Source organism: Cydia splendana, chromosome 21 (genome assembly GCF_910591565.1).
Source record: "Cydia splendana chromosome 21, ilCydSple1.2, whole genome shotgun sequence".
Classification (NCBI taxonomy): domain Eukaryota; kingdom Metazoa; phylum Arthropoda; class Insecta; order Lepidoptera; family Tortricidae; genus Cydia; species Cydia splendana.
The window spans coordinates 1,546,755-1,566,371 of NC_085980.1; the positions used below are offsets into that span (position 1 = coordinate 1,546,755).

General features: G+C 39.7%; 2 protein-coding genes across 2 annotated transcripts; one reads left to right on the forward strand and one right to left on the reverse strand.

Annotated features, from left to right (window-relative positions):
• The first annotated feature begins 3,418 nt into the window (after nucleotides 1–3,418).
• LOC134801209 (uncharacterized) lies at nucleotides 3,419–6,288 on the forward strand. The gene is made up of 4 exons (XM_063773741.1): nucleotides 3,419–3,778; nucleotides 4,085–4,248; nucleotides 5,492–5,689; nucleotides 5,775–6,288. Exons 1-4 carry the CDS (start codon nucleotides 3,736–3,738, stop codon nucleotides 6,006–6,008), a joined length of 639 nt encoding a protein of 212 aa, XP_063629811.1. The 5' UTR covers nucleotides 3,419–3,735; the 3' UTR covers nucleotides 6,009–6,288.
• Nucleotides 6,289–6,554: 266 nt separating this feature from the next.
• Nucleotides 6,555–17,830, reverse strand: LOC134801100 (nucleolar protein 14 homolog). Its single transcript, XM_063773622.1, has 11 exons — nucleotides 17,555–17,830; nucleotides 16,767–16,960; nucleotides 16,430–16,512; nucleotides 15,862–16,072; nucleotides 14,804–14,915; nucleotides 13,760–13,899; nucleotides 12,242–12,357; nucleotides 10,982–11,805; nucleotides 9,690–10,684; nucleotides 8,599–8,754; nucleotides 6,555–6,687 (listed from the first exon to the last, which is right to left on the reverse strand). The coding sequence occupies exons 1-11, from the start codon at nucleotides 17,747–17,749 to the stop codon at nucleotides 6,597–6,599; spliced, it is 3,117 nt and encodes a 1,038-aa protein (XP_063629692.1). The 5' UTR covers nucleotides 17,750–17,830; the 3' UTR covers nucleotides 6,555–6,596.
• Nucleotides 17,831–19,617: the final 1,787 nt, after the last annotated feature.

The following is a 19,617-nucleotide window of genomic DNA, read 5'->3' on the forward strand; positions in this document are numbered from 1 at the left end:
TAAAATCACCTCTTTAAACACGGCAACCACATAATAGTGACCGTAAAAAGATAGGCAACCTAGATGATTTATGTTGTACAAGATGTATACTTTCCATTGAAACTTATTTCCATCGTCAGACAAATCGGTGAAATTTGCCGAAAAAATTTTTTTTTCAAAAATTTATTAAAAATAGCCTTGACCATATTTCTTTAGGCAACCCTATTTATTTATGTCCTGGAACATATTTTCTTTCATATTTTCATAGTTTCAACCGTCAGACAAATTGGTGAAGGTCGACCATATATGTGGGATCTTAGACCATAACAAATGGTGGTGGCTGCACGCAAAAGATTCGCCGACGGGCTGGAATGGCTAAAAGTGCCATGACTAACCTCAAAAAGTCAGTGGCGTAGCTAGAGGATGTGGCGCCCGGGGCAGGCACCTAATTTACGCCCCCCCAAACGAAATGAACTAACGAAAGGGTTAACTTTTTTACTTTTCATTTAGACAAATACAGTGTATATGTGTGTTTTTTTAGTACATCGGTGGCCCCACCTGATGGTAAGCCGTCACCGCATCCTATGGATGTCTACACTCCAGGGGTGTTACATGCGCGTTGCCGACCATTTTAAAACTTATATACTTATTTTTTGGAGATCTCCATACTGTAGCATCTCGAGAAAATGGAATTTATTCAACTTATTGTGGAATGAGCTCCCTTTTCTCGATGAATATCCTCCCGTCCGCTACTGGCTGTGGAGGAAATTCCTCTAAAACCGCACAGTGCGCGCCGACCATTTAGGTTCTAGGGTGTGAGGATAAACACTCTGCCTACGGCAAGCGGTGCAGTGATGGCAAGCTGTCATCATTGGCAACTAGGCAGCATGTCAAACAATTCTTCAGACAACAGCTCATTGTACCTACGAGCGGTAGAGAACACAGACAAGGAAGGAGGCAGTCTCCTTAGACTTAAAGGTTCAATATCGCTTGTGAGTTTGGGATCGTAGACTATTCATAGGTACAGCGCGCCTTTGGACTGATTCGAAGGGTCCAAGGTGGCATCCAGGTGCTCCTGCCCAAAGGTGAGAGCAGTACTCAATATATGGGATCTGACTTGCGACTTACATAAAATACATAATAGCAGTCTACCCCAGAGTAAAGTATCGCCTCCCTTTACCCGACACCGAGTTTTTTTGGATACGAGCGCAGCCTATCCAGCAAGGTGGCTACGAAATTATTGGACGTCACTGATGGAGATGTCAACACTGAGACTCCCAATACTCTCTGACATGGAAAGGGTTGTGCCTTGAAAATGGGGTTTTCTTAGCGGTAAACGCGCAAAATTGAGTCTTAGTGGGATTGAATTGGACTAAATTGTCCCGATCCCACACCGAAACTCTGTATAGAATGCTCTCGATACCTGACACAGGTTTTTCAAGACATTCTAGTTTCACAAAACGTGGGATGTTATACAGGTTGGTCCAAACCTTGATGTCCAAAAATTTTTTTTAGATTCCTCACGCTGTGGGCTATCAGAATATGTATGTTAGCCGACTTTTCGTAGTTTTCGAGTTATGATTTTTATTACTTTTAACTTTTGTTAAGAAATTCCGGGTGAAGGTTTGCTTTGCTTTTATGCCTTCTAATAATTGTTCGTGGTATTTCCACTGATAACATGAAATAGCGATGGGGAAGTGACCCCATAAAATAATAGTAGAAATAACAAAAGAGGATTTTTTTTAATGAATTACTATTTTGGAAGACTACGAAAAATCGGCTAACATACATGGGGTATATTCTGATAACCCACGACGAGATGGTTCTAAAAAAAATTTTTGGACGTCAAGGTTTGGACCACCCTGTATACAGGTTGGCTAAAAAATAACTGCATTCCCGTTGCCAGGGAGGTTTTGGGATTATACTGAGCAACTTTTACTATGGGACCAACCCGTCACGAAAAAAAAATTGTCTGTTTCATACATTTTGGCTGGTCCATTTTCTATGGGAGGGTAAACTTTTTTTCGCGGGATCGGGGTTGGTCCCGCAGTAAAAGTTGCTCAGTATAATCCCAAAACCTCCCTGGCAACGGGAATGTACTTATTTTTTAGCCATCCTGTATAGAAATCCCCAGTACTGTCGCATATCGATGAATGTTGTCGATAGACAACATGTAACAGATATGCAGCAGCAGGTATTGGATTAAGGGAGTAAAGGCGCCTGCCGGACAAAGGGCTAGCGATCCATTTGCATATATAGTCTCTTGGAGAGTCCATAAGATGGTAACTTCGACAGGAGACCCCTAACGGAAAAGACGCGCTAACACGGGACACAACTCTGAAGCACTCGGCCCGCTCGCCTTATAAAACGAAAGCATAGCATCTCCCGCCGAATATCCCTCTGCTTGATAGAAGTTTTTGGCATAGAGTATTCGCACTGCGGGATGGTGGGCGGTAGGGCGCTACCGTCGTCTTTCAAGGTCGAGTTCGAGGCAAAAAGAGTACCTAAAAGATCGGCTTTCTCTTTTGCGCTGTGGGCCAGATTACCATCCGCATTTCACACTTCACAGTGGTGGTCAATACGACTGACAAGTTTCCCTGCTGCCTTTGGCAAGGCGGAGAGGTAGTCTTTTGCCCATTTTGCCCCCCCCCCCCCCCCCCCTTGGACGGCGTCCGGGGCACGTGCCCCCTCCAACCGCCCCCCTAGTTACGCCACTGCAAAAAGTTGTGGAAGAATCGAGGTATATGCCTTGGTACCAAGGTACGTTTAGCGCGGGCACTGGTATTCTCCATCTTTATGTACGGTGCAGAAACCTGGTGCATCAAAAGCTTGGACAAGAGCAAAATCGATGCTTTCGAGATGTGGTGTTGGAGAAAGATGTTAGGAATACCATGGACCGCAATGAGAACAAATGAGTCCATTCTGAGAGAACTAAAAATCACCAAACGACTCTCAACAATCTGCCAGGAGAGGGCTCTTAGATTCTTTGGGCACATAATGCGGTCGCCACACCACAGCCTCGAACGTGACATCATACTGGCGCAAGTTGAAGGCAAGCGCGCTAGAGGAAGAGCCCCTGCAAGATGGTCGGACTCCATAAAACAAGCATGTGGTTCCATGCAGAGGGCAGCCCACATAGCCCTTGTTCGCGATAAATGGAGGGATATAGTTGTTGGTCACGATCCTCAGTCATGAGGGAACGACGAAGAAGAAGAAGTGAAACTGACTCTTGTTTTTATCCTATATTTCAGTAACGAAATAAATATTTGTATTTTTTTTTGTATAGTCTATTAAACTATTTTGTCAATAGAAAAAGGCGCTTAATTCAAAGTTTCTATGGGGCGACCACCCTTCGCGCCAAAAATTTTTAAATCTACAGACTGTATTCGAATTTAGAATTCGTTGTCTATGGTATCTGTCAACCCCATGCCCTTGCTGAGGGGCTACCGCCAAAACCGAAATTCGTCAATTGCGGGGATCTTTCTCTTTTACTCTCATTAAGACGTAATTAGAGTGACAGAGAAAAATGCCCGCATTTGACGAACTTCGATTTTCGCGGTTATAGCCCAGTCGTCAACAAAACAAATCGTTGACTTTTTTGCATTCGCTTTTCAAGTTTTCAATTTCAAACAGTCTTCTTCTAATTTTAATGCTAAAAGTGCTAAATTCGTTTCGACGCCGTAACCGTAGACCGTAGGTATATTACTGTGTGGCTTGATTTCCTCTGTATCGCGGGAGAAAATCCACGGCAACAAAATGAGAGACATCAGCAAGGAAGAACTCGAAAAAGAGATCCCAAGTAAGTTCATTATCTTAAAGAAGCTATTTTATACATTTTGCTTTCAAAATCTAGGTTTCACAAGTATTTTGAGCTGAAAAAGTGCTAGGTTACAGACATGCCCGGGCACCTCGTAATGGCTTCCTACATTGGTTCATAGGAACTAATTTTTACTACCTTATTAAAATATCTCTGATAGTTAAAGGATTGACTGAAAATGTTTCAGGTGAAAGTTGTTAGACATTATGTGCGGACTTTTGCGGCTATTTGCCTATAGTACTTAATAAGTTAAAAGAATTCATAAAGTATTATTTCCATTGCTTGCAGAGATCCTTGAAAATGCCAACCTGGCAAACACAACGATGAAGAAGGTGCGTCAGAAGCTGGAAGACAGCTTCGACTGTGACCTGATGGATAAGAGGATTCTCATTGACCAACTGGTCATGAAGTATCTCAACAGCAAAGATAATGATGGCCCCGCAAAGGAGGAGGTAATTTATTTTGTTTTCCAAATAAAATGTAATTTCCTTTTATATGCCTCTGGGTGTCTAAAGATTAGCAGCCTTATTCTTAAATAAGTTTTTGGCAAAAATTTCATTTTTGGTACAAGCTTTTATCGCTGACTACTTTTCTTACGACAGACAAGTAATACTCATCAAGACAATTCTAAAAACCCCTAACACAATTAGGTTGCGTTGTTTCATCACAGAGTTCCTATGGCCACCTCCTGTCTCCATCATCAGATCAGTTTGATAGTACCATATTATTGTATTGTCATCAGAACTACATACAGCTGCCAATTTTCATGATGCTACGATCCTTGGAAGATGGTCAAATTAGTTACCTTAGATTCCATTACATAGTTAGTTACATACAGGTTGAAAGTTCCTATGGCCACCTCCTGTCTCCATCATCAGACCAGTTCGACAGTACCATATTATTGTATTGTCATCAGAACTACATACAGCTGCCAATTTTCATGACGCTACGATCCTTGGAAGATGGTTAAATTAGTTACCTTAGATTCCATTACATAGTTACATACAGGTCATGCTTGTTAAAAATCCTTAACACTTTCAGTATTAAGCGCCCCATTCCCAATACAAAAATGAACCCGACTAGCGGGTTCTTGGCACTGAAAGTGTAAATCGAGGAATGATCAATGAATCAGTTGAAATGAATTTAATATAAGTATAATAGGGACCCGGGTATGTCCTTAAACTACGTCCAAGACCACCAGTGGACGGGCAGCAGCGTCCCTCAAATTCGGTGTACTCGACTGCGATCGCCAACCCGCCTGCCAAGCGTGGCGATTATGGCATTCACCCCCATCATGATGAGCACAATAAAACCACGGCCCCGAGGTTCCGGCGACCCCCCGGCGACCCCCCGGCGACCCCCCGGTGCTCTGGCTATCATTGCACGCAGAGAAGATGGCCGATGGGGTCGAAAAGTGCTCGAGTGGAGACCACGGACTAGCAAGCGCAGCGTAGGACGTCCACCCACAAGATGGACAGACGATCTTGTTAAGGTCGCCGGAAGACGCTGGATGCGGGTCGCTTCCAACCGGCACGTATGGAGGTCCAAGGGGGAGGCCTATGTTCAGCAGTGGACGTCTTATGGCTGAGATGATGATGATGATAATAGGCAAATATACATTAAAAAATTTGGGGTGGAAAAGGAGTTTCAATAGTTGATATGATAATATCTTAATTCAATAATATTTTTATTTAGATTTTGCTAACCCATACTGCAGCCACTGCAGAAAGTGTGAAGGCTCCTGTTCTTGAACAGGCCGCTTCACTGACACCAGCAGCTCAAGAAGTGGAAATACCTGTCCGGGAAGCGTCACCACCACAGCCAGCTTGGCCAGGTCAAGAACCAGAGGCATCCCAGCGAGTCACATTAAACCGACAAACAAGGAAAAGAAAGGTAAATTACTTTATATTATATGTAAGGTTTATATTAGCTTCATAAATATAGCAGATGTGTTCTAATGAGATGTTTTTATTTTCAGACCTGTTGGACTTGTAAGCGGCCTGCTAGAGAGCCTGCAGCTGTCATAGCTGCGGTGGAAATCAAGTGCAGACAAGAGCTGCACCAAATCCAGATGGAAAATGAAGAGAGAAGAAAGGAGAATGAAGAGAGAATCAAAGAGAATGAAGAGAGGAGAAAAAGAAATCTTGAGTTGAAGGAACGATTACTTTTAACCAAACTTGACTATTTTAAAAGAGAAAATAATTTGGATTAGTGTAATTTGGTTATAAGTAATTGTAAGCAACACAAGAGTTCTTTGTCTCCTCTCTTTTTCTGTCTCTTATTTTCTTTTTGTATTTTGTGTTATATAAGTAAAAAAATTACCTTGCTTATTCAAAATGGCGATGAATAAAAGCTCTAAGTTGGGTTAGATGCTTTGTGTAGAAATTTCCATGAAGTAACACTTTGTATCGTTTAATATTAATAATATTATTCCTTGTGACAAATAGGTTTAAATTCGTATGATTAACGCTAAATAGTGTAATAGGGTATTCGCCAGTAACTGGCCGGTTTTAGTAACTGGCCGCCCTAAACTAATAATGAATTCTATTCACCTATAAACAGAATTCATTTTAGTATAAGGTTTCAATAACTGGCCAGCTTTCAATAACTGGCCACCTTATGCTAAAGTGAATTCTATTTATAGGTGAATAGAATTCATTTTTAGTTACTGGCGAATGACCCTACCTAAACATTTTCTATTATTTTCTATAAATTCCTTGACAGCGTACCTTAGCAGCTAAGTTGTAAATGAAAGAAATAAGTAATTGTTAATAAATGTAGTATATAAGACGTGTACACATTATTTTTCCCGTTTCATTTTGTTGAGCTCCCCTTGCTGTATGGAAGCGTCCTTGTAGATCTGCTTCACCTTTTCCTTTCGCATGTTGTCGCTGAAAATAAAATAGTAGTTTGTTACAAGGGATGAAAATGATATATTTCCGTCAAGGGCGTACAATGAATCCTGAATGAAACGATGGATTCTACAGTAGAATCCTGAGCGTAATGAGGGATTCAAGTGTTCGCCCAAGAGGAAATAATTTTGATACCGCGTGACACATACTGCTTTTCACATCAACTATGAGGAAATTGTTGTTCCAAAATATATATATATTTGACAAAAAAAAATAGTATGCAAGAAAGAAAAAATCGTGTCCTAGAACAGAAAAGTACAACTTTGATCCCCCCTAGCAGGGAAGAAAAGTGCCACTTTGATCCCTACTAGCGGGGAAGAAAAAGGGTATCGTCTTGGGTCGTCCCATTCGTTTTTCGTCAAGTTCTTAAATTAGTCCTATTCTGCTTTCGTCACTCATTCTACATTCGTCACAATCGTCGGTGGCTTTCAATGTAGAATGAGTGACGAAATCAGAATAGGACTAATTTAAGAACTTGACGAAAAACGAATGGGACGACCCAAGACGATACCAGAAAAAGCCCTTTTTCGGATAGGTGATGTGAAATAGTAGTTTGTGTTACAAAGGATCAAAATGATATATTTCCGTCAAGGGAGTACATTGAATCCTGAGCGTAATGAGGGATTCAAGTGTTAACGCCCAAGACGAAATTATTTTGATACCGTGTGACACATACTGCTTTTCACATCAACTATGAGGAAAATAAAAAAAACTTAGTGTTGACACAAATTATTATTATTCAAGCTAAAAAACCGGCCAAGTGACAGTCGGACTCGCAAACGAAGGGTTCCGTACCATTATCTATAAAAACGGTCACCCATCCAAGTACTGACCCCGCCCGACGTTGCTTAACTTCGGTCAATAATCACGTTTGTTGTATGGGAGCCCCACTTAAATCTTTATTTTATTCTGTTTTTAGTATTTGTTGTTATAGCGGCAACAGAAATACATCATCTGTGAAAATTTCAATTGTCTAGCTATCACGGTTCGTGAGATACAGCCTGGTGACAGACAGACGGACGGACGGACAGCGGAGTCTTAGTAATAGGGTCCCGTTTTACCCTTTGGGTACGCAACCCTAAAAAGAATGCAAAAAATAACAAAAACAGTGTCCTAGAACAGAAAAGTTCAACTTTGATCCCTCCTAGCAGGGAAAAAAAGTGCCACTTTGATCCCTCCTAGCGGAGAAGAAAAAGTCCTTTTTCAAATAGGTGATGTGAAAAAGAATATGGTCATTTCTTGACTCAGACAAAAGGGCTTTAGGCCTCCTACTAACGAGCGTGAAAAAAGCGCTTGAATCTGTCCGCACTCTAAATTCGATTTAACGACCAAGGCTTGAGTCGAAAATCCAACAATGCTTGGTAAAAAGCGCCACCGCCATCGTGTGAATAAATACACATAGTATCCATTTGTGCCATTCAAACGTTTTTTTAACGCGCGTTGTAAAAGCGTTAAGCGCTCGTGCGAATGAGCCCTTAAGAGTTAGACCAAGAAAAGTCCGCAGCGATTTTGATAACCCACGCAGTGCAAGTGTTATTTATACGTCATGATTAAGCATCCTAAAGCAGTGGGGCGACACTCCTCCTTTCGGGCATTCTTGGTTCCGTTCGGCTCAGCATTGTTTCGAGCAACTATTAGGGTTGGCACAATTTGACGTCCCTTTGCGTGCACGACCACAGATAACATAATGACTAATGACTTGAATTTTGACAAGCCTAAATAGCCGAAGGCGATGGTGCCATACATAAGAAAGGAGCATGATTCGTCCCTGAATCGCTGTCAAACTTCGGTTTTGTAGGAAGTTTCCTTTCTGTACGGTAGTACTATTATTTATACTGTGACTTAAGTAATCTGATAACAGAGAGAGAGAAAGCTTTACATAATACATACCTCTGTATCTTATTCCTGATCTTGACAGAGCCGACGTACGCCTTATCCCTTCTTATTTCACGGAGCGCCCCCTTCATTTCTCGCTTGATCTTGTGCTGCAGTCGCTGCCGCTCGGCTGTTTCTCGTGACAGTTTAGAGCTCTTACTTCCGGTGAACCTGTCAAATTAATGTCAATTTAGCTAGAGTTAGGCCAAGAAGTCTGCAGCGATTTTGATAGCCCACTCAGTGCAAGTGTTATTTATACGTCAAAATTTCATAGTATACTTGGTCAAGCAGATCTTGTCAGTAGAAAAAGGCGGCATTTTTGAAAAATGTAGGCGCGAAGGGATATCGTCCTATAGAAAATTTGAATTTCGCGCCTTTTTTTACTGACAAGATTTGCTTGACCGTCTATAGTTTGACATTTAAAATAACACTTGCACTGCGTGGGCTATCAAAATCGCTGCAGCCTTTTCTAGGTCTAGGTCTCTAGTGCCCCTGATAGTCAGTGATTTTTTCTGTTCTCCGAGACATTGTTTTAATTTTTATGTAATTTCGAGTTATGCATTTTTATAACATGGGCATAAAGGCATAATAGCAAAGCAAAAATACAACGCAAAAGAGGGCCAGAGAGCGAACATCGAAATCTATAGTTCGATATCTGCCTCTCTTATGGTATCTTTAAAAAAAATAGAAAATATTGCTTAAACCAAATATCTAAAGTTGGTCAAGCAGATCTTGTCATTAGAAAAAGGCGGCAAATTTGAAAAATGTAGGCGCTAAGGGATATCGTCTCATAGAAAATTTGAATTGCCGCGCCTTTTTCTACTGACAAGATTTGCTTGACCATCTATATGTATTAAATTTTGTCAGTTTAAAACTCTACATTAAGAAATAATCGTCTAAGCATTTTATAACGTAGATGTTTAGGTATACTCTGGCAAGCCAGCTTTGTCAGTAGAAAAGGAGTGAATTCGGTTCGTTCTCCCATACAATTTTTGAATTTCGGGCTTTTTTCTACTGACATAGTTAGCTTGCCAGAGTATCGTGAGCGTGAGTGAAGAAAAGTTGAATAAATAATTTTAGGTACAATTAAAAAACAGTATACTCACACTTCCTGTATATCAGGTTCATATAACCTCAGCACCTTCGGTTTCGCCTTAGCACTAGTCAGAGGCGTATAGGTCTTCACCTCCAAACTACCCTTCATATATTTAATAGTCTCTTCAATAGCACTTGCTATCTTTTTGGGATACAACTCAACATCCAATCTACTCATTAACTGAATATGCGGACGAAATATACACTCCTGTGCCTCCATTTCACCACAATGCTCAAAAAACTCCCTCAAAATCATTATGGAATTAAAAACTATTCGAATTTTAAATCCATTGTCTATGGTATCTGTCAACAAATCGTTCAAACTCATTTTCCATTCGCCTTTCAATTTCGAACAGTCGTCTTCCAAATTAAAAATCTTCGCGTCCTTATGCAAACGGAACGGTGGAACGACTTTTATCGGATTTAAAATGGTCGTTTTTGCGCTCAAATATAGAATGCCTCTAATGAAATTAATAGCCGACGGTACAAATCTTTTTGATAAAACCGTGTATTCTAATATTAAAGTTACCAAGAATAGTCCTCTAGATATAGAATATGCATCTCTAAATCTGCATGAATGTAAAATTTGAGACATGAAAGTTAAAGATGGCGACGTGAGTGGATGCCGGAAATCAGAAGTGGGATACAGTATAGATATTAATTTGAAAAATATTAACGTATCCATATCCGGTATTCGCTTCGGTTTCTTTCTATACGCGTCGTATTTCTCTTTTAATAACTCTGCAAAGAATTTTCTCGATGATACTTTATTAATATGTGCGATGTCATAGAAATGCTTGGTTATATCGTTAAATATCAAGAATGATTTCATGAGTTCCCCTTCGTTTGTTAGATTTGAGAATAAGTCGTTGACATATTGAAGCATGTTTGCAAATAATCTTGATAGTTTATCTTTGTTATTTTCGCCGAGACTTGGGTCGTAGGTTTTTATTAGTTTCTGGATGGCTGTGGATTGCTGTGTTGGATTCTTTCCTGATAATAATTCCTGTAAATTAGATAAAACTATTTGATTGATTGTTGACATTTATACAACTTGTGTTAATGAAAATTAGGATTTGTCTATTTATGAAAAATACTAATATCAAGGTGATAAATCTTAACGGCACTTTAAAACATAAAAACTGTCACTGCTGTTTCCTGTCCACAACAAAAACAGAGAGAAAATGTGCAAAATGTGTACTATTGAAAAGAACAAAAAGAGGTTGTGTAATTCGTAGATTTCTATTCTATTAAACAGTAGTAAGAGGGTTTAACGGTACTTTTAAAACAATTGTTTTCTCACCTTAAAGTTCTCGTATTCAGCAGTTTTTCCTAAATATGACTTCAATTGTTCATCAATCTCATCCTCACTTTCATCTTTAGTCTCTTTATTTTCATTTTCACTGTCTGAATCACCGATAAGTTTCTTACGTTTATTATTTAAAACTTTCTTTTGTGCAATATTCTGAGTCTCTGTTTCTGACTCTTCATCTTCACTTGAATCTTCTTCGCTATCAGAATGCAGTTCAACTTTAGATTTCTTTGCATTCTCATTTTTGTTAATATCATTTATGTCTTCTATTTCTTTGTCACCGTCACTTTCTTCACTAGATTCCTCTTCAGAATCATCATTTATACTGTTGAGAGCTATTTTCGCACTGTTTTGACTCATTTTTGAATTGTCATCTCCTTTGCCATCAATTTTTATTTTTGATTTAGATTCTTTACTTGTACTTATTTCTTTAGTTTCTTGTTTTTCGCTTTCTTCCTCACTATCATCAGAATCTTCTGATTTTTCAGATTTACTACTTTTTACTTTTAAATCACTTTGAGGGGTTTTACTATCTGGTTCATCATTTTCGTCTGATTCCTCTTCACTATCATCTGAATCTTTAAATAATATACTCTTTTCTTTATCTCCAGATTTTTCTTTGCCATCGCTCACTACTTTTTTATCGCTTTTAGTATCATTTTTACTTTTACTGGCCGTTTCTTCTTTTTCACTGTCTTCCTCGTCGCCACTTTCTTCATCATCATTATCGTCACTGTTTTCTTCATTTTTCTCATCATCATCGTCGTCTTCTGACTCAGTCAAGCCATCGTCATATTGTTTTTGGGCATTGGGAACTGAAAAAGAAGTAATATGTATAGTTGCTTAGTTTGGGGCTAGATCGTTTGGTGTTAGATTGTCCCCAAATATGGGGTCCCTTTGTTTCCCATAAAGTTTTAAGTCATAATGTATTGTTTGTCATATTATCGTTAGTCATAAAACTGAAACCGTTAACTTTTCATGATTTTCGTAAGGTTATTCTATAGATGGCTTAGGTTAGGTTAGGTTTGTTTTATGGCAAACCTGAAAAGTTACGCGTTTCTGAGGAAAACCAATTATGGCTATCGAAAATTCGGACAAACAATACATTATGACTAAAACTATTTGGAAAACAATAGAGACCTCCCAAATATATATGAAAAATAGGTAGTCTACAGTAGAACTTTTCCTCGGCTTTCCCTCTGTGTTAGACTGCTGGTAATTTGGACATTTTTTTTTTAAATATATATTTACCTGAATAGTCGTTGAGTATGTGTTCAGGCACAAGAGGTTTTCCGTCCTTGTCGTACGCGAGCATGAACTCTTTCTCGTCCTCCAGCACAAAGTTATCGTCGAGATCATCAGCTGACCTGGAAATATTGTTATTAAAAAAAAACTTTCAAATGACCAGAGGCCAGAAAAGCATGTTTTGACAGTGGGGAGACACTCCTCACTTCGGTCGAACTCGGCTCCGTTCGGCTCAGTATTGCTCCGAGCAATTATTAGGGTTGGCACCACTTGACTTCCTTTCGCGTGCACGACCACAGATAAGATAATTACTTGAATTTTGACAACCCTAAATAGCCGAAAGGGATAGCATGATTCGACCCTGAACAGCGGCGCAGGGTCGTTGACAGCGGTCAAACTTCGGGTTTGTAGGAAGTGTCCTTTCTGTACGGTAGTACTAGTTATTATTTATTTGGTGGTTTTGATACATTTTATGCTTACAGCATTTTTCTTTAAACAGACATCTACTACTCATCCAGGTAAATTTAAGAGCCACCCCACACTGGCGTCTTCCGAGCGTCGGCGTCTAGTCAACTCTATGGCTGCTGCTCGACGCAACGTTGGCGCTACTGCGCAGCGACGCCATTTTCCATAGCGCTGACTAGACGCCGACGCTCAAGATAAGATAAGATAAAGATAAAAAATAGATTATTAAAGTAGACATATTACAATGCGCTTATGAACGTCAAATAAAGCTACACCGGCTCCAACCCTACACCTCTGCCTCGAGAAGATTTAAATCCCCCCTCAAAAGACGCTAGTGTGGGTTAGCCTTAAGAAAAATGCTTAAAAATCAAGGAAAGGTGGAAAACCCCACTGTCTCGGGCGAGACTAGTATGTAGTGGCGGATGTAGTGAAAATTTTCGCTGTGAACAGGTAAGTCTCGGTAGCTCAGTTGATAGAACGGCGGGCAGGTTCGAGTCCCTGAGATTGATATATGACATCAAGTCATCATAATATTGTGTTATCACTGATTTTATTTATTTATTTGTCAAAAAAAACAAGCTGTGGGTAATCTTTTGTCCCTATCTGTCATTATAATATTTGTGTTTGTTGAAAAGGGACATACTTTAAGAGCCCATCAACGTGCAAACTAGCGCCACTGCTAAATAATCGTGATTATTTAAATTTTACGACAGGTATTTAAAAAAGGGGGCTGCTACGTACTGTATTGTGTATTTAAGTACCTTATGAATACATCAAACTAGTTTTTATGTTGCTGGATTCGTCGAACTAGGACCTCAAAATAAAAACGGCAGTTTTAACTTTAGACGCATAGATTGATGAATCCAGCAACATAAAAACTAGTTTGATGTATTCAAAAGGTATTAAAATACACAATACAGTACGTAGCGGCCCTCTTTTTTAAATACCTGTCGTAAAATTTAAATAATCACGATTAATTAGCAGTGGCGCTAGTTTGCACGTTGATGGGCTCTTAACAGAGGTTTGTTAAGTTTTATGATTAAGGGGGTAGTATCTTACCGGTGTTTCTTAGCTGGCTCGACTTTAGCTGACTCCTCGTAATCTCCTCTCATCCTCATTACCCTTTCTTTCTCTAGTTGTGCTATCTTTAATTGCTCTTCTTTTTCTAATTTTTCGTCGCTCTTGATTGCATCCGATGGCTGAAATTTATTTTGTAATTACATTACATTACATTTCATAAATTTCATGTCGAAAATTACCCAAAAAGCATTCATGGGTTTAGAAAATACTGGATATGATTCTAAGGTCTATCAAACTCTTCTTTTAGTCTACGTTTAAGAGCGTTTCCACATTGTAAAGTAAAATGTAGGATGTAAGTGTTTCTATGTATTTATTAATGCATTTAATAAATCATTATTATTAAAAAACTATAAATAAAGCAAAAAAGGCGGACTTAATGCCAATGGCATTCTCCTGCCTCCTGCAGCTGTTTTTGCCATAGGCGCCTTTCGACATCCGATATCGGTGCGGCGCTTCCGATATCGGTGCGGCGCTTCCGATAAATCCTGGCATGCAGGAGCCCCCGTCAGCTGTGTGCGTGTGTGGCGGCGTCATGGTTGTCGTGGTGTGCGTGACGCGGGCCCCGGGCGCGGGCGCGCGGGCGCGCGGGCGCGGAGCCTGCTTCCGATATCGGTGAGGACAATGTGAAAATGCACTTAGACGTAGTAGTCTTCTATACAGCCGTGCCTCGAACGAGGCATCCCGACCGTACGTGCAGGCACGTCTAATCTATCTACACGAACCGAGTCACTTCGCGCGGCAATTCCCTTGTGAGGCGGCTCGTTTTGTGTGGACATATTGATAGATACGAGTACAGTATACTCATCATTTGCTTGCCCTTATCCCATTTATTTGGGGTCGGCGCAGCATGTCTTTTTCTTCCATGCCTCTCACGCCCATCATCTCATCATTCACTTGCGTTCGTTTCATATCATCTCTCACACAGTCCATCTACCTTTTTCTCGGTTTTCTTCTCCCGTTACTTCCCTCCACATTCATACACCCCACATATATACAGTAATACTAATGTCATGAAATACTCACCGTGCCCCGCTTTTCGAAGCGCAGTTCGCGCATCATCTTGTCATAGTCCTGGCTGTTCTTCTCCGCCTTGTTCAGCACTTTGTCTATGGCCGACTCCTCCTCTACTCGCATCCTGTAACCAGAGACAATGCTTTGTTATTTATATGTTTTAATTTTACTTTATGCCATCACGCAAAATAGGCGCAGGACCTCGAGTTGCGAAAAATCGCCTGTACTACAATACAATACTTTATGCCATGGCGAGGACAAATATTGGGCCAACTTAGATCAGTTTTATGTGGTTGGTGGCCATCATTTTGGCTTGCTCCCTCTAGCGTATAAGGGGTTGTCCACAAATCACGCGAGGTGTTTTCAGCTACTTTTTGACCCCCCCTCCCCCTTGGTGATATTTGGTGAGGTTTTTGGCTACCCCCCTCCCCCCATACAACCTCACGTGTATTTTTTTGAAATTTTTTCATTTGACCTAATTTTAAGATAAATAGTACCTATTGTATATAGAAAAATCTTGTTTATTTTTCTATTTTCGTTAAATAGACTCGCTATTTTGAAGTGCAGAGTGAAGATTTTTTTTTTTTTAAAGATTTATGTTTAACGAAACCGAGAAAAATGTCTACTCATGTGGTAGGTTTTTTTTTCTTAGTTTCGTTCACTGTAGAAAAATACACGTGAGGTTTCCTTATACCCCCCTCCCCCAACGTGATCTATCGTGATTTTTTCGTGACCCCCCCTCCCCCTATCGAACCTCGCGTGATTTGTGCACAAGCCCTAACTTTGTCCCTTGGATTGGCCTGCTTTGGTCCAATATGCGTTGTATGTACCTGGCATTATGTAACTGTGTCAAGTATATTATACTCTTTATTTTGTTGATTTATTAATTAACATTTACTTGTCACCCATTTTTTCCTTTAGGAATTAATATTTTTAAATTTCCTTGTATATCAAAATACAATGTATCACTAAATAAAAATTACAGTGCAGTTACCATAGCCTATGGACGCCTGCAACTCTAGAGTGGTAAGTACACAACAATATCGGGTAAAAAGAAATTGAAAACCTACTTCTTAAACACAACCGGCTGCAGATCCTTCCACTCGCTGTCCAGCTTCTCCGTCAAGTCCAAGGTCTGTTCTTTTTCCTTCTGCTTCTCTGCTTTCCTCTTCTTGGACTCGGCGATCAGCTGCTCGATGAGGTCCTTGTGGGACTTGGCTCCGTCTTTATCGGACTTGGATAGGACGCCACCACCGAAGTGGCCTTCGGAGACAAAGTCGTCTGAAATGGTAGGTATTTAGATAAGTATAGTTTGGGGACACATTTACATGGGGACCGTAGCGAATCACTCTTGTTCTTGAGAGGAGGCCTGTGCCCAAGAGTGGAAATATAAATTTATAAAAGCTGGGTTAGTATTACTGGTATTACTAAACTATAGTTTACACTATGCCACTATGAGCCAGTTTCCTTTTCAATTAGTTTGTAAGCATTATTTTGTAAACTTTTATTATGTACCTATGTTCAAACTATTTGAATAAAACAATTTTTAATTATTTATTTATGCTTATATCTCTGCAATTGCAGCCTATGCACTAGATTATTTCGATATTGTTTATGTAAATTATAAACATGTCTGACCATCCAATCCCTTGAATCCTGACTCATCTTCTTCATCAGACCGCGGGTCATCAAACTTCTCTATCTGCTCCAATGTTTGGCCTCTGAAATAGAAATAGTGACATATTCTTACCAAGGGCAGATCCAGCTTTATAGTTAGGTGGGAGATGGCCCGAATATAACATTGGTGGGGGGTTGCTAGTGTAGAAAAATATCTACTATTGTCCTAGACCCATCCCTGGGTCCCAGAGAGGGTCATTACCCCCATGAAATATTTTACAAGTTAGCTTAATGTCCCCAAATGTCATCAGATTCTGACAATGGAAATAACTGAGAAGTATTCCTTTAATAGTCTCACCTATGTGTCAACACCTCATCATCAGCCAGATTATAAATATTCTTCCTACTATGTTGCTTCACCCGCTCGGCAGCAAACCGGGCGACCATCCTGTCCTCGGCCGACAACTCACTGTTCTTCTCACCTATACGCTTGTCTATAAATGTGTTAGTTTTATGCATCAGCTTCATCTCCGTGCCGAGAGTCTCTTTTCTCTACAATAAAAAAAACTTGGTTATAATCTCTTGCAAAAATTAGGTACTTATGTGGCAAAATTAGGTGTGCATACAAGCCCCTTACCCTTACAATACCCTTTTGCTGTATAAAATTCGAAAGTATCACATACTTTTTCAATGTATAACAGTAAAAATACCGGGCAAGTGCGAGTCGGACTCGCGCACGAAGGGTTCCGTACCATAATGCAAAAACGGCAAAAAAAAAAACGGTCACCCATCCAAGTACTGACCCCGCCCGACGTTGCTTAACTTCGGTCAAAAATCACGTTTGTTGTATGGGAGCCCCACTTAAATCTTTATTTTATTCTGTTTTTAGTATTTGTTGTTATAGCGGCAACAGAAATACATCTGTGAAAATTTCAACTGTCTAGCTATCACGGTCCGTGAGATACAGCCTGGTGACAGACGGACGGACGGACGGACAGCGGAGTCTTAGTAATAGGGTCCTGTTTTTACCCTTTGGGTACGGAACCTTAAAAACATGTAAAATTTTATGAGTTTTTATGTGAATATCGTTCAACACAAAAACTGATTAAAAACGTATTGAAATTATTTTGATTTGTTATATTATACCTTTTGTATAGCTTTTGCACGTGAAACACCAGGTAATCCCCTGTCATGTTTGGATTTCTTTCCCAAAACCTTGTGTTTTTCTCTGTTTATGTGCACTTCAAATGGGTTTAGCTTCTTCTTGTTCGCCTCCGCTTTCCTCTTTTGCTGAGCTTTGTCTGCAGATCCAGCATTTCTCTTGTTCTTTACTTTTGCCATTGGTAAGTAATATTAGTAAAATTTTGACCAAATAACAGTAATTAACTTGTCTTGCTCGGCTGTTTGCAGGTTAGGAATTGTGACAACTGTGACCTATTCACCTATTCACGCGTGGTTTTGACATTTTTGAGGAGTATTTCATTTTTTTTTTTCGTCCATCTGGACAGGCTAAAGCTCTAAGCCATACTGCCTTGTCATAAGTAGATTTTTTTGTCTTTTCAGCAAGTTCAATCCGGTAAACGTCTTCAGTCTTCAGTAAATACTATTCATATTAAGTCAATTCCGATATTAATGTCTTCAGTAGTCTTCATTTTTATAATACTTTAAGTAAAAGCGTCTCTTCCAGTTATTTGGTCATATCCATTCTCATTCTGTTTCATTCAAAAGCCCCCTCCTCACTCGTGCGCGAATCGCGGCGCGAAGCCGCGAACGCGAGTGTGGCGTCGATTTTCGCAGACAGCGAAATCGACTCCACACTCGCATTCGCGGCTTCGCCCGCGATTCACGCGCATAGTCTGGAGGGGGCTAAATAGAAAATTTCTTGACCAGCGCGCCTTTCTCCTTCAACGTTCCCGCCCGAGAGGTATTTCAATAATGAGTTAAACCAATAATGATTCTTTATATATATATTTTTTTTGAAAATATATAAAAATATTTTTAATTTTGAAATATTCTCCCTGAAGCTGTTTGCCTTACGTTATTAAGAAAAAAAATATCGTTTACTGCAGATTATGGACAAAAATAAACCTTTAAAATGTAATAACTTGTCTTTAAAGCACTTTAAAGCTTTAAAGAGTCTAAAACGCCTCAGGAAATGAAGTCATTTTGGCTTAAAAGACTCGCATCCAGGCCAACATTGTTTAAAAAAAAATGAAGTCATTTAAGTCCATACTAAAAACGCACATGTTGATAGACATTTATTATTTTTTAGCAGCACTTATAGTGTAAATAACATTATTTGCGGTATTTGACGTCTGTCACTCACAACAGCAATACTACGTAAAATGTTTTGCACATCGAAATCACAAAGGAAAACATCTGCACTGCGAACGTTTAGGCCCCGTTCGCACGGCAGCTTTTTCAACGCGCGTTAAAAAAGCGTTTGAATGACACAAATGGATAACCATGTATGTATTCACACGAAGGCGGTTTTTAAGCGCGGCGCTTTTTTATCGAGCACTGTTCGATTTTCGGCGTTGAGCGTTGGCGTCAAATTGAATAGACCATACGGAAATCCGTGTATCTGTTCTCACAAGCGTTGAAAAAGCGCCGGCGCTGCTGTCAGTTGGCTGTCAAGTGTAAATTTTTGGTGTCAATCGTCAAGATTATTATTAGTTTCACCTTAAAAATGTCAACTTATGCTTACAAATTCCTGAAATATTCAAGCTATATTCAAATAATACGTCGTAATAGCAAATAAAGTATGGCTTTGCTGAGATGCGTACGTGGCAGTACGACTCACAAGTGATTTTTAAGCGTTCATATGAACACAAATATTGGAAACGGTAAAAAAGCGCCAACGTCGGGTTTTAACGCAACGCTTTTTAAGCTGTCGTGCTAATGGGGCCTTACATTCTACGTCTTTTTTTTTTTAATTTTAGGGTTGGCCGGACACCACCGTTATGAATCGGTAGTCGTCTATAGCTTGGCAAAAAAGAGTAGAAATTAAAAAGTGGCAACTCTGTGGTGTCGTCCCTTTCAAACCAATTTGTTTAAGAAAACGGGACGACACTACAGTGTTGCCACTTTTTAATTTCTACTCTTTTTTGCCAAGCTGTAAGTAAATCGATATGAATTTTTCATTTTTCTTTTAATAAAAATAAGGAAAAGGTGGATAATTAACTGTAAATATGGATATATTTATCGTC

Coding starts and splice junctions, on each gene's coding strand:
- LOC134801100 (XM_063773622.1), bottom strand. CDS start 17,749: ATGGCAAAAGTAAAGAACAAGAGAAATGCTGGATCTGCAGACAAAGCT. Junction 12,358..13,759: donor GAGCCAGCTAAGAAACACCG/GTAAGATACTAC, acceptor CAATATTTCCAG/GTCAGCTGATGATCTCGACG. Junction 8,755..9,689: donor GAACCTGATATACAGGAAGT/GTGAGTATACTG, acceptor TTAATTTGACAG/GTTCACCGGAAGTAAGAGCT.
- LOC134801209 (XM_063773741.1), top strand. CDS start 3,736: ATGAGAGACATCAGCAAGGAAGAACTCGAAAAAGAGATCCCAA. Junction 3,779..4,084: donor ACTCGAAAAAGAGATCCCAA/GTAAGTTCATTA, acceptor CATTGCTTGCAG/AGATCCTTGAAAATGCCAAC. Junction 4,249..5,491: donor ATGGCCCCGCAAAGGAGGAG/GTAATTTATTTT, acceptor ATTTTTATTTAG/ATTTTGCTAACCCATACTGC.